The 15504-nt window shown below is 42.4% G+C and overlaps 1 protein-coding gene across 2 annotated transcripts in view; it reads right to left on the bottom strand.

Annotated features, from left to right (window-relative positions):
* Kif16b (kinesin family member 16B) overlaps positions 1-15504 on the bottom strand; it is a 264942-nt gene that overhangs the window by 45787 nt on the left and 203651 nt on the right. For both annotated transcript variants that reach the window (XM_041670255.1, XM_041670256.1), the window contains one exon: positions 1866-1955. In XM_041670255.1, coding sequence (XP_041526189.1) covers positions 1866-1955 — 90 coding nt within the window. The remainder of the gene's footprint in view (positions 1-1865; positions 1956-15504) is intronic.

Raw genomic sequence — 15504 nt, 5'->3', positions numbered from 1 at the left:
CAGATGGCTTTTGTATTGGAGTTTTCTTTAAAATAAAAGCACACCAACAGAGATGTGCACTGGTTCCTCTTAAAACTCTTCTGAATCTCTCTTCACTCACTTAAACTTGAATTCCATCTGGTCAAAGATCCCAACCTGAGATGGCTTTTCATCAACATGTCAAGTACCTTCTGTCCCCACTGCCCTTCACTGGTATCCTTCCTAAAATGCAAAAGACTAAACTAGAATGACACCTGCCACACAGCCTTCCTCAAGACAATCAGTTCACAGTCCGCTCTCTCCATAAGAATCTAAGATATGTAAGAGCAAAGACTTTTGCTCCTGTCCACTATAGTACTATAGGAAGCTAGAGGACTGAATATACAGAATGAGTTCAACTAATTAAAGAACTGGAATAATCATGGAGTAAATGGCATGTGCACATGTACACGTACACGCAGTCAACATCTTCTGTTTCAAAGACAGCACTTATTCTATTTGTTACCCTGGTGCTTTAGTGACATTAATAATATATGCAAAAATCTACTCATTATTAAAGAACTGATGTAGTAACTCATAACTAGGAAGCTAATGAGCTGTAAGTTCACTTTAAAATCAAGCTGCTCTGTGTATTTAGTATGTGTACAACAATGTTCTTGTTAATTGTTAATAATAATTTGGGCTATGAAGGTAAACTCCAGAAGCAAACTTCATGACTTGAATTGATATGGTTACTTCTAGAACAAAACCTTTTGAGAATACTGAACTATACAATGCACACTAGAAGCTTCTCTTTAATTCAAAGATGGCTTGATTTTAACTGGGTTACCCTGAGTCTTCAAATCAAGCAATAATTATATTTAAAAAATGTTACTTTCTATTTTATATGGTTAAGAGATGGTAAAAGCTGTGGAACTGTTAAAGACATTGGCTTATTCATGTGATTCAAATTGGACTAAATTTCAGACTACAGAATGTCTGGGATTTTATAGACAGTGGTGGGAAAGTACTTGGTGAGGGCGCAGAGGGTGAACAGTAACTGTTGATTGTTTTGCAGCAGCACAACCTAAATTACTACAGCGCTGAACTTCACACAGAGTCCTCTACTGAGTAGTCACTGTGAGCATCTGGGAATGCACTTCAGCCTGGCAACATTTTTTTTGTTTACTTAAACTTGTTTTAAAATCCAGTCTTTGTCCAAAAGAGATTATTAATGTATCAATATACTTGAATATCCAATCTATGCAATACTTTCTTGCTTCTAGATAATTTCATGTTACTATTTATCCTTTTCTTTACTGTGTGATGACAAACTAAAATCTCATGACTGACTTCTCATTAAGTAGAGGATTAAGAAGGAATGGAGTCTTTAAGAGAAAGAGCAGTGAATCCAAGCTAATAAATGTGTCACTATTTCGTTTTAGTAGTTTGCTTTGCTTTGCTTTGTGTTTTTGGAAACAGGGTTTCGCTGTGTTACAGTCCTGGGTATCTTGGAACTTGTTTTGTAGACAACAATGACTTCAAACTCACAGAGATCCGCCTGCTTCTGCCTCCCAAGTGCTAAGATTAAGGCATGTGCCACCATACCTGGCTCATTTTAGTAGATGTTATTGTTTAAAAGATATAAATTGGTTAAAATGTCTGAAATTAACCATATGTTTATATAGAGAATGGACTTTATTTCGTCTCTAATATTTTCAAAATCTGTGTTCAGAAAATCTTTCAGTTTTGTACAACAGAGTAAGAACAGAATGAAGACGGTGACTGACAGCTGAGTTGGTGATAGGATCTAGTGCTGGGTGGGAGAGAGGATGAGTTAATGCAATCAGCTCACTTACTTTATAAAATGAGTGCTCTTAATTGGAAATAATCATTTCATAACTCACCTCTGTATACTTTAGCTTCAATGTTTTATGCATTTCTCGAAAACGACTGTAACGCCTGAATACAGTCCATGTCTCATCTAGGACAGAAATCTATTAGCAAGGAAGCAAAAACAAGTCAGCATTAATTACAAGAAAAAAGTAACTAAACTTTTAAAAACATAATTTAAAAATTAAATTAAAAGTGATTAGCATGTAAAATATCTCCACAATTGAAAACATTAATCTAGCTGCATAAATACAACTTATAAATAGTAACCATGTCCTACTAAACACACATTTTCTGCTCCCGAGTCTTATAGGTCTTATTATAAATGACACCTTTGTAAAGCTAGGGGCAGAAGACCACCTCCTAATGGGGTCCAAGGTTCCAAGAGTATTTCTTAATGTGCGGATGAGATGACTCATAGGTAAAGGAACCTGCCCCCAAGTCTGAAGACCTCAGTTCCACCCCCAGGACCCACACAGTTGAAGAAGAAAGCTGACTCCTGAAAGTTGTCCTTTGACCTCTACATGCATGCCATGGAACACATGTTCCAACACACACACACACACACACACACACACACACACACACACACACACAGAGTCTAAAATAAATTCTAAATAAAAAAGATATTACCAGAAAAAAGTGTCTGTTAACTCGCCATCTGGCTGGTAGAACCTAGAGGGATACCCTTTCGGGTAGAGCACTGTGTTCCATGTAAAATGTCTAGTGGGTCCCCAGAGGTCAGCACACCAGATAGCAGAGAAAGACAAGGAGAATCAGAACTAAAAAGGGAAGAGAAATGTGGAGCAAACCATGGGCATTGTAGGAATGCCGCTTGTTTATTTCCTGGCCACCCAGACTCCCAAAATAACCACACAGAAACTGTGTTAATTAAATTACTGCTTGGCCTATTAGCTCTAACTTCTTATTGGCTACCTTTTACATCTTAATTTAACCCATTTCCATTATATTATATTTTACCATGAGTCTTGTGGCCTACCGGCCAGGTTCTGACATGTTTCTCTCCAGCAGTGGCTCCGTGGCTTCTCCCTGACTCCGTCCCCTTTCTCCTAAGCATTAAGCTTAGTTTTCCCTGCCTAACTAAGTTCTACCTTGCTACAGGCCAAGCCAGTTTCTTTATTCATTAACCAATAAAAGCAACACAAAGAGAGAAGGACCTCCTACACCACATGGGGGCATTAGAAGAGACACCATGAAAGAACACTCAGGTAGAGCTTCAGGAGTTAGTGTCTTGAATCCCAGCACAGCCTGATTCTGTATTGGCAAATGAGCCATTCTGGGGTTGAGGGTGAGAGCTTTGCACAATGATGCATGTTTTTGTTATTGTGCTTCTCTATTTTTCATTAACATTTTAATAATGGCAGGTTTCTTCTCATGAATTTCTCTGAAATCAGGCACTTACATAAGAAACAAGGAGGTACTATGGAAGTGACAATGCAGATCCCCTGCATCTGAACCCCGACATTGAAGCCAACATGCTAGGCACACAAGCTGGAAAGCACTGCTGCTGGCAGCCTGGCTGGTCTGCTTTCCTGAAGATGGAGAGTGGGCAAGGCTGATACAAGCAGTAGAGAACAGGCGAACTCCTGGTCTTCGGTGGACAAGAACCAGGCATGCGAGAGAACTAAAGCAGAGTGGAGGCCTTTCAGCTTCCCACATGGCTGGTGGTGCAAGATGCCAGGAAAGCCAGAGCATTGCTGGAACCATGCCCATGCTGTGGGAGTAGGAAGAGAGAAGAGATCTCGGAGGCGAGGTGCGGTGTTGTTCTATTGGAATGAGAAAGACACTGAAGGAAGTTCAAGTTTTGCCCGTAACTCAGAAACCATGGGAAACATTTCCACTGGACCTCTTGGACACGTGGTGGAGCTCCTGCAAGATCTCTTAAGACTTCAGTATACGTGAGGAACATCTGTCACCTCTGTTCTGCCTGCAAGTGACTCTTCCTGCAGAATCACAGCCCTACCAGTCCGTGAAACCACCAGAAGGCACCCTAACACTCTTGGTGGGCTCTGCTCCTCTGCACTATGGGTCCTGACCTCATTTTTCCACACCTTAGGCAGAAAACACACCAACCAGTTCAAACCAACTCTCTTGAGCACCAAGGTTTCCTGAGAAGCATGTCAATTCTCTTCTCGAACACACTGATGTATATCTCCCCAGTCGCATTATCCCTACAGTCATCTCAACAGATCATCCGTCTGCCATCTTAAACTCCAACTTTACCTCCCTTCCTTCCCAGCTGGCCATCCACACTGCCCCTTCCATTTAAGTAAACTTCTTTTTAAAAACTTACTTATGATACCAATCTATTTCTTCTTGCTTCCTCCTGAATCCACACTAAAATAGCATCCCACCAAGGTCACCATTATCTTCATACTGCAAAACCCATGGGTTAAATTGCTTTTTGTTTTTGTTTTTGTTTTTTTGAGACAGGGTTTCTCTGTAGCTTTGGAGCCTGTCCTGGGACTAGCTCTTGTCAAGCTAGCCTTGAACTCAGAGATCCTCCTGCCTCTGCCTCCTGAGTACTGGGATAAAAGGCATGCGCCATCACCACCCAGTTCCCATGGGTTACTTCTTGATCATGCTCTCACTGCACCTCTGGGAAGTGCCCTAGAAGAGTGGACTCACTCCTCCTGCACACATCTTCACCTGGCTACTCTTTTATCTTTACACATGTCTTTGCTGGGATTTCTCATCTCCCTGACCTCTAAACATCAAATGCATGAGGGTTTCATCCTTGGACATGTTTTATTTTCTACCTGCGCTCTCTCCTTTAGTGATCTCATTGCTCAAATTTACATTTGAGCTAGCACTCCCTGGATGCACATCTCCCTCTGCTGAACCTAGAGTCACATACCCTACTGCTTACATCAATGTCCAGAATGCACCTCAGACTGAACAAGGTACATTTACTGAAACGAATCATAACTCAGACTTTATCCTTTCCCCCATTTCAGGTGATGTCATTCTGCTCATTCACTCCCATGTCTTGGTGTCATCTTTAATGTCCTTTTCCTTACACCTTACACGCAACCAATCAGCAAACCCTTTATTTTAAATATTTGGAATATGAATCTGGCCTTTTCTCACCAATTCCACTATCTCTGTCTAACTATTCTCAACAGATCTTGGTGTTGGTCCCTTGATTGTGCTTATATCCCTTCTCATTGTGCCATTCTTTCTTTTGCCGAAAGGGTCTTGCTAAACACTGATAGTTGAGGCCATTTCTTTGCTCAAATGGAACACGGCCCAAGACATCCCACTCCAGTGAGGTACAAGCTCGAGTTCTTTACCTTCCCTACAAGGGTCTCTATGCTCTGTCGTATCCTTGGCTCACCTGAAGCCTCTCCCGACTCCAGGTTCACCCAGAACATGCCAGATGTGTGCACTGCAGGTGTGGCCTCAGAGGCTCTGTGTTTTGTTCTTTGAATTAGCAACACCTGAGTATGAAGCAAACATGGCAAACAGTTATCCTGGTTTTGGGTCTCCTTCCCCTCCAGCATGTGAGTTCCAGGAAGGCTGGGTTTTTACTCCTTTGTTCACAGTCCTTTAGAAGAGAATGTGACACACGGGAGGCATCCTCAGGAACAGCTAGAAGACAGAGCCCTAAGTCAGGCCTGTCTTTAATATCCTCTTGCTCTTAGAGACTTTAAAACAGAATTTATATTTAAAATTTCTCCAAGAAGAAAAGAACTTTAAAAAAAAATCAAAGAAACTTACGGTGAGGCAAACTGGGCTCTGAGCTTAGGGCACTTTGGCCTACACTTTCTTCCTCTGTGGCTTTTACAGCTTGCTAATAACTAGTCACTGTCCAAAGTCTCTGGTGAGAGAAACAGCACAACTGTGGGTACCACTCTTCTTTCTCACAGCATCCCTGGGATAGTGCCTTCCTAAAGGAGTCCACCTCCTCTAATTGCATACTGCATATAATACTGAAACAGCCACAGCGCACTGGGCATAGACTGGACAGTGAGATGAACAGGAAACTGTTAAGTCCCTTCCTAAGGCTGCATCTCAAAGCATTCAGTTATACCCTCCTGGGTTTTCTTGGTATTGGTCCTGAGTGCTTATAATAGGGGTAGTGTGATTTTATGTGTGCACATGAAAAATAAAGGGGTAGACCAGTGGGGTGAGGACCATGCTCAGCTACATTTTCATATTCATACCAGGCTTCATGAGGTCATAATGGTACCGGTATCTGTGCTTGTTACCCGGTGACACCAGGATCCCTCTCACAGAAGAAATGCTAACAGAACTCAGATGCTGCAGGAACAGAGAGCTTGCCCAGCCTCACAGCCCCATTGTTTTAGTCATTCACACTGAACAAAGCAGATAGGGAAGATCATTATTGGCACATTCTGAGCAATAACTCATTTTTGCCCAATAAGGATTTTAATAACCTGGTATACATGTGTCAATAATTTTTGTCATACTTAAGTTTGTTATCTCAAGCAATATGAATTAACTAAAAGCACAAGCCTTATTTGGAAACTTATTAGAAATGTATGTTCACAACTTCCACCCACACCTCTGCTTAGAACATAGCCACTGAATTCAACACCACTGCCCACAAGATTCTGATATAAGCATAGTCATGTCCCACCTCCTGTTCAGCACCTAACCCCTCAGCCAGGATCCAAAGACTCTTCTAGATAACTCCGTAACATCTCACAGCAGCTCCCAGTGCTGAGCAATCTCACCCCACAGAGAACTTGTGAACACAAAATACGGCATACTTATAAGGATCTTCTGAATGCCTCATGAGCCACACACACCTTTCTCTAACAGGAGGATTCATCTGAGTTTCGTGGTAGGGTTTCCACTAAAATTACTCCCTCCATGGCATCCTCTCTCTTTTTCCCCAGAGGAATCACTTAATCTCCCCCCAGGTTTGTTAACATTAGTTCACATCATGGTCAAAGCACAAATCACAGATACTTATTATACAATTGTGTCAAACTAAATAATTTATGCAATTAATTTCATAACTCTAGTCTACAATATTTTAAGTCTTCTGAGGAAGTAAAATGTCTACCTTTGGAAGTATTTGGGGCGAGACAGAGACTCTCACTGCAAAAAACATACACCGGGCACCTACAAATTTTCATGAAATTATTTTACTTTTCAAATTAGGTGAGAACCCAGGCCTTGCAGATCTGTCAGAAGTCAGAAGAGGGGCTATTGGAGCATTGCCTGTGGTGGCCCTGCTCTGGCTGGAGGTGTGGATCACTCAAAGATGTCTCTGGAGTAACCACAATAGCAGGCCTTTTGATTTTTAACTGCACTGAGAACACGGCAAATCCTCTGTATATTTCAAACACAAGTTGATAGGGCAGCATTCTGAGATTTTCAAAGTCTTTACCCTGAGAGTTTTATCTGAAGCGAGTCTATATAGACAAGGTCAGGAAAGGGTCAAGATTCCCATCCCATATATTGACGACCTGCTTTGTCTAGCAATATGTAAACAAGGTGGAGACAATGATGGTGTGGAATGACACCCATTAGCAATCGTCTCAGAAAGGAGGAAGGCCCCGTGTAGCATGGTGTGACATTCCTGCATGAACATGGTCAAAGCTTTTCTCTCTGATGGAAACATACCATGCTGAGGGCTGGGAGGTTTCCTCATGTGAAGTTTGGAAACAGACACAGAGAAATGCAAAAATATAAACTGAAGTCCCAGTTTGCTCTAAATTAAAACTGAGCATAGGACAGGATTTTGATTATGAGGGGAGGACAGCAGATCAGCAAAACAAATAAGTCCAACGTAAGCAGTCAATTATTTCCTTTAGCATTGTGAAAGAAAAGCATCATTGTGGCATATTTCTGAAGAGCAAATCGATCACTTCTCTCTCGCTGAATGGTTCTGTTGATACAAATCCATCTTTCCTGGGCTGTAAAATGATCAAGTGCATCTTAAACATGTCCTCAAGATGGACTGCATTTACTTACAAATAATTCTCAGCTGAGTGCTTCCCACAAGTTTATCTTGTATACATATTTTGCCGGGCTAGGGATTGTTGATTGTAAGATATGTCATCAGCAGCATTTGCTGGTGTACAACCGCCTGCGTGAGGAGCAGCATCAAGAGCTTGTCACTCAAAGAAAAAGACTCTAACTGGCCCCCAATTAAGTAAGTTACCTGAAGGGATCTTTAATATACACATTAAGAATAACTCTCAAGCACTTCAACTACATTCCCAATGTGTGGATGTGTACAACAGGAAACACTAATGCATGCAGCTTCATTAACATGTCCCACCACAGAACAGGAGGCCAAGAAGCACTGTCTCAGCTTCTGGTCAAGATGGCCCATGCAGTATAGAAAGAAGTCATTGATTCTTATTTATATTTATTTTTATAACATTCTTTTTATATTACTACTTCTATTGGTGGGATATAATGCATAATAAGTATAGTTAATGAATGGTATACTTTATGAAAAATAAAAATAGTCATATGAACTATACCAGCTTAGTAATTTTTCTTATTAGGTACTTGTGATTACAAATATTTATATGTGTTGGGGGATGTAGTTCAGTGGTAGATCATATACATAGCATGTGAAAATCTCTGGGTTCCATTTCCAGAACAGAAAAAAAAATTTAGGTGCTATTAACTATTTTAAACTGAAGCCAGAAAATGATAAATTCATGAAGGTCTCATTATTCCCAAGATGACAGAATCTAATCCACTAATTAGACTCTATGTCTTATGTAAAACATGAATAAATTCTGAAAGTATGGATCTGTGGAGAAATACGCATCAGTGCATTAGTTTTAATTAAAATCTTTTCAGACAACTGCTGCAAAAAGAACTAGCCAAGAGTGTTAACTGAAGCCAACATCCCATTAAACACAGCAATGTCCTGCATTGAACACAGTCACTATCCCATTCCTCTTCCTTCACATCTACCTCCAGCATCACCAAATCTGTCAGCAAGGACCAAAAGACCAATGTTTAAATAAACAATTTGGATATTGGGATAAGACCAGGTGGGTATGAGGACCCTAAATGACACAGGAAGAATCCAAAGGTAATAACCTCTAAATGGCCTTTAAAAGTTGGAGTTAGTTAATTTCAGAGTCCTTGCCCCTAAGTAGCAAAGCCAAACCTGTGGGCAAGGGTTGCATTCCTTGGCTCAGTGAAAGACAGCAGTTTCCGCTGGAAGGGAGATTAAGAAGCAGTAAAAGCCTGTACTGTGTTAAAATCATACTACTTGGTGGAGTCTTGTTGTATTAGGAGCGGCGGGGCTGCGTCCCCAGCACCCCGACCACCTGCTAGCTTATGCCCCGAAACAATTACACAGACACTGTATTCTTTTAAACACTGCTTGGCCCACTAGCTCTAGCCTCTTACGGGCTAATTCTCATATCCCGATCAACCTATCTCTAATAATTTGTGTAGCATCAGTCTTACCGGGAAGATTCTAGCCTACGTCCATCCTGGGTAGGAGCTTCATCGCGTGTGCCTGGGAGAGGGGAGCATGGCATCTGCTCCAGAGAGCAGAGCTGTCGAGTCTGAGCTCACTTCTTCTTCCTCCCAGCATTCTGTTCTGTTTACTCCACCCACCTATGTTTTAACCTATGAGGCCAAGCAGTTTCTTTATTATAGTTAACCAATGACCTTCCTCCATCAGAGTCTAAACATTCTTTCCTTGCATGCAACGTAACACGTTTCTGGCTTCCCCATGCATACTCAGGGTTGTTCTTATTTCTCTGTCTAGTGAGCCTAAAAAAAGGGGTGGTCTCTACAGCCCAGCAGATATACACACAGGAGAGAGACAGTGTCAGCAGGCATCCAGGAGCTCTGGAGGCAAGCAGCAAACTGTCATGTATCTCATTTCAGACTGCATAAGGAAGCCCTGAACTGAGCAGGAACAGCTTTCCCATAATAATGTATCTTATGAGTGGGCAGCTGCAAAAATCCCATCTCAAGACACTTGAATAAAGAGGCTGGACCTCAGCAGAAGGGCCTGATCCCAAGTCACTATACTATGCAAGTAAAAAGGAGTCTAATTCCAATCCTATTGATGACAGCATGGGTGAGAAGCACCTGGAGCTTGGAGACTGATGTCCTGGATCAGAGTCACAGGCAGACTTTATATCGTTCTGCTTTTCATATTCTCCAGGAAAGAGAAGGAGGCCCTTCTGCATAGAAGGGCTATGAACAAGTAGAGAACTTGCCTCAGACTTGAGTTTGGTCCAAATCTGTGGTACCGTGAAAATTACTCAAGAGCTATGTGCTGAATTAACAGATAACTCTAGACAGTTATGAAGTGGTCTAAAGAAAATGGGACTTCCCTGCTCCCCATCCAACCTTCCTTTATTCCAATCATCCCGTTTCCCCACGTTCCCCCCATCCTCCCCTTCTCACTTTTCTTTCCCCATCTCCCCTTACCCCCCTCCCACCCCACCCCTAAGATCCCAATTTTTTGCCCGGCAATCTTGTGTACTTCCCATAACCAGGAGGATAGCTATATGTTTTTCTTTGGGTTCACCTTCTTATTTAGCTTCTTTAGGATATCAAATTATAGACTCACTGACCTTTATTTATGGCTAGAAACCAATTATGAGTGAGTACATCCCATGTTCATCTTTTTGGGTCTGGGTTACCTCACTCAGGATAGTGTTTTCTACTTCCATCCATTTGCATGCAAAATTCGAGAAGTCATTGTTTTTTACCGCTGAGTAGTACTCTACTGTGTATATATTCCACACTTTCTTCATCCATTCTTCCACTGAAGGACATCTAGGTTGTTTCCAGGTTCTGGCTATTACAAATAATGCTGCTATAAACATAGTAGAGCATATACTTTTGCTGTATGATAAGGCCTCTCTTGGGTATATTCCCAAGAGTGGCATTGCTGGGTCCAGTGGTAGGTTGATCCCGAATTTCCTGAGAAACCGCCACACTGCTTTCCAAAGTGGTTGCACAAGTTTGCATTCCCACCAGCAGTGGATGAGGGTACCCCTTCCTCCACAACATCTCCAGCAAAGGCTATCATTGATGTTTTTGATTTTAGCCATTCTGACAGGTGTAAGATGATATCTCAAAGTTGTTTTGATTTGCATTTCCCTGATCGCTAAGGAGGTTGAGCATGACCTTAAGTGTCTTTTGGCCATTTGAACTTTTTCTGTTGAGAATTCTCTGTTCAGATCAGTGCCCCATTTTTTAATTGGGTTAATTAGCATTTTAAAGTCTAGTTTCTTGAGTTCTTTATATATTTTGGAGATCAGACCTTTGTCTGTTGCAGGGTTGCCATCTTAGGGTTGGCAAGAGACACGGACCTAGAGGGGCTCCCAGGTGCCCAGGGCAACATCCCCAGTTAGTTCCTGGGGCAGCTGAGGATAGGGAACCTGAAATGACCCTATTCTATAGCCATACTGATGAATATCTTGCATATCACTATAGAACCTTCATCTGGTGATAGATGGAGATAGAGACAGAGACCCACACTGGAGCACCGGACTGAGCTCCCAATGTCCCAATGAGGAGCAGAAGGAGGGAGAACATGAGCAAAGAAGTCAGGACCACAAGGGGTGCACCCACCCACTGAGACAGTGGGGCTGATCTATTGGGAGCTCACCAAGCCCAGCCGGACTGTGACTGAAAAAGCATGGGATAAAACCGGACTCTCTGAATATGGCTGACAATGAGGGCTGCTGAGAAGTCAAGGACAATGGCACTGGGTATTGATCCTACTTCATGTTCTGGCTTTGTGGGAGCCTAGCCAGTTTGGATGTTCACCTTCCTAGACCAGGATGGAGGGGGGAGGACCTTGGACTTTCCACAGGGCAGGGAACCCTGACTGCTCTTAGGACTGGAGAGAGATGGGGAGAGGAGTGGGGGGAGGGGGAGAGGAGTGGGAGGAGGGGGAGGGAAATGGGAGGCTGGGAGGAGGCGAAATTTTTTTTCAATAAAATAAATAAATAAATAAAAAGAAAGAAAATGGGACTTTCTAGTTGGCCAAACCCAGTCTTCTTGAATAATCAGAAATAACTGCTTCATGGTTCAATTTCAGTGTCTTCAAAATAGGAGATAATGCTGCTTGTTTTAGTATACTTACCTTATATGGTGGGTTGAAAGCAAATTTGATAGAATGTATGAAGCCCTGGGTTTCAAACCCAAGGGCATTCCAGGTAGGTGAGGAATGGGGAAATTACTCCACTTTAAAGGTACAGTAAAGGCCAAGGGTGACAGACTATGCATCTTTTTTTTTAAGTTACCTAGACACCGAGAGGCAAAGTAGGGAGCAGGACATCACCATCACTAGAGAATGGAAAATGAAAAGCTATGGATGAGCAGACTTGGCCCCAACTTCAGCCTTAACGAGTTGTCCAATGTCAGCAGAATTCTCGCAGGCCTCAAGTTTTTCAGCTGCTAATATGAACTCATGAGAAACCAAAGAATGAAGGAGAATAACAGGAGGTCAAAAGCACAATGCTTGGGCCTCAGACACAGCTGCTCCTCTTTCAGTCCTGAACAAGATGTCTTCATCCAGCCTCTCCCCTCAAAACTTTGGGGATATGGAAGAAGCATACAGTTTGTAATAGCCAGAGCACATTGAGGCAGCACTTTCCAGATATAACAAGACCGAAGTATGTACAAACTCAGAGTTGTGGTACAAGACCTGCAGAGACTCACGCTAGGTGGGGTTGCAGCACAGAGCAGGGGAAGTGGACATGGGGCCCCACCTAACAAAGAACCTATTGCAATTGACAGCTACTAGTAAAGGGAAAAGCTGTTTTCCATTGAGTATCACTGGGTACATCAACTACACCACAAGGCAGGCCCATGGCCGAGGATAATTTTTCCCATGATTTTTTGTTGATTTCACTTTGTTTTGGTATCTTTTCTCTTATTAGTCTTTTGCGTGTTTGGATTTTTAAAAGTTTGTTTTGAAAGAGAAAAAGAACATTAAGTTGGATGGGAAAGGAAGAGGGGGAATGATGTGGGACTCCCCTCTGTATGCTGTGAATATCATTGGTTAATAAAGAAACTGAGGGGGGGGCTGATAAAGTAGATAAACAGGGAATGCTAAACAGAATGCTGGGAGAAAGGAGGAGGAGTCAATAGAGAAGCCATGAAGCCTGAAATAGAGAAGACAGATGCCTGAAACTTTGCTGGTAGGCCATGACCTTGTGGTGATGCACACATTAATGGAGATGGGTTAAATCAAGATGTTAGCAAATAAGAGCTAATGGGCCAAGCAGTGATTTAAATAATATAGTTTCTGTGTGATTGAGTCTCCATACAACAGGGGAAAGTTTAGGAAGAGTTGGAGAGGTAGTCAGGATCAAAAGGGATTGCATGAAGCATTTTCTTAATTAAACTTTTTTTTTAAAAAATCTGCTCTTTAAGAAATCCTTCTCTGATTCTCTGCTGACAGGTGAGTTTCCATGAGCAGCAGCTCAGCAGCTGCAAACCATCTGACTCTGTAACAACCATTCTAGGAGGAGAGAAAAAATCACAACAGCTGGGAAGAAACAGGGACATGAAAACATTCTTTAAACAAGCACTTGGGTGAGACTGAAATGCAAGACAGGTCCCTGAAGCTGTGGCCACTTCTCTCCTATTCCTGAGACTCAGTCTCATTTCTGTCTCATCTTCCTTGAATATTTATTTTGTGGGAACAAACATAGGGGTCCTCGTGGAGACAACATCAAAGATAAGTTGCTTTGGAATGAAACCTGGAAAAAGGAAAACAATGTTTTTGTTGTTTTTTGCTTGCTTGTTCTCTCTCTCTCTCTCTCAGACAAAAGAGTCACGTGGTGAATGTGACTCTTCAAGATCTAATGTGATTTCCTTCGCTGCTATTCGTGCTGTGAAGTAGCACACACGCTGGGTCCTGGGTCTAGATGGCTGGGGCATGCGCAGTATTCCATTCGTCTTGGCTCTGCTAATCCCCACACAGGGAGATAATCTATCACATAACTAATAAGCACAGGCCCAGATGCCAACACACCACTCTTTCTGAACATTTATCCTCTATCAAGTTGGGAGCAAGTACTTCTAAAAGATGTATGTGTGTGTGGTTTCTCTAATAGACTGGAATGGCTCTCATTTTTGTTCTGCCAAGTAGAGAGAGAGAGAGGTTTCTCTGACTGTAAATGTAATTACTGCAACTTCTAAACTGCACATTTCCTGGGCATTTCTTCAGGATTCCTGTCAGGTCTGCCCACCACCAAACGCTCCGGCTTTGTCAGAGCTTTAACAGGAACTCCACTTTATAAAGTATGCAAGACTTAGTAAGAATTCAAGACAAAAAGTTCAAATGTATGTGAATGTGTGTGTGTACACACACATAACAGTAAATTCTGTAATGAGGCAAGGATTGGTAAGTGGCTATTCTGGCTAAGACAATACTAAAATATGTTCTCAACTTTAAAAAATGTTCAGGAATTATTGACATTTAAAAAGTGCATTAAAACAAGAAAGGGAATGAGTAGTTTTGTACATTTAGATACCATGAGGCCTGTGGGGCCTGGGCCTGTTTACCAGCTGTATAGCCTTAGGCAAGTCACTCATGATTTCTTACTTTATGTAATGTAACAAATACCCTCATTTTGGAACTTTGTAGAAATGTCTGGCAAAATGCTTGGGGGCATGGAAGGTTCTGGGATAGAAGTCAGCTTTCTTTTTTTCATGAGGAGCTGCAAAGTCAATGGCATACAGAGAAGCAAGTTGGGAGAGTCCTGGGGTAGTTAGGTAAACGACAGCAGAGAACAAGGAGTTATCCTTATAAATTGAGAACATTTGGCCATGTGGATGGATGATGCTCACAAGAAAGGTTAAGCATATTGCTGGAACAAGCTGGAAGCTACAGGGATATGTGAGGATCTCATACATCAGAAAGGTCTGGGTTCACGTGACTCAAGAGCACTGCTGCCATGAATGGTCTACATAGCTGTGCTGGGCAACTTCCTAAGCATCATGCTTTCTCCCTGCCACTGCTTCCTGTTGCTGCTTCTCATCTCCTTCCAAGCCATCAATTAGAAGACAGAACAAAAGGAGGCAGGATTCTAGGGCAACAGAAGGAGTCTGCCTCCCCGAGTTAAAAAAACAAATCAGCTAACTGGAAAGATTTGGACGTTTTGTGTTTGAGGTACTTGCTGCTGTGGTGTGCAAGTAGACGAGAGAGCTTGTCAAAAGGGATAACCTGCATCTGTGTGAGAATGGGCATGGCATGTGTGCTGCTCAACAGAGAACAGTGAGAGGTTGACCAACTCAGTAAGCTCCCCAGAGGACAGAGAGAACAAGGACTTCTATTAGCAGAGGGCTGGAGAGTGCCTAGGTCCTGGCATCATGCGGGAAGTCAGCCTAGACATGTGTTTCTATGTGAACGAGTGTCTAAAGGCAATGAAGCTAACCTAGGTGCTGCAGACTGCCCATCAGAAGGCTGAAGTGTGACTGCATCCTCAGGCTTAACACAGGAGGCTCCGTCCTTGCGCTCTCCTGGAGTGGTTGTGAGCAAGCCGGCTGCAGTGTGACCCCTGTGTGCAAATGGAACTTGTGGGGTGCTATCCACAAAGGGCACTCAACATTCTAACTTGAAAAATACAACAGCAGAAAGGGTTTTAAATCACGCCCATAATTTTGAGCATCACAGTGTGTCACTTGCTGAGTTATCCC

The sequence above is a fragment of the Microtus oregoni genome, unplaced genomic scaffold, assembly GCF_018167655.1.
Source record: "Microtus oregoni isolate MIOR12 unplaced genomic scaffold, Mior012 000020F_ref0000438, whole genome shotgun sequence".
NCBI classification, from domain to species: Eukaryota; Metazoa; Chordata; class Mammalia; order Rodentia; family Cricetidae; genus Microtus; species Microtus oregoni.
The sequence above is the reverse complement of the archived record's forward strand: the minus strand, read 5'-3'. Positions and strand labels throughout refer to the sequence as shown.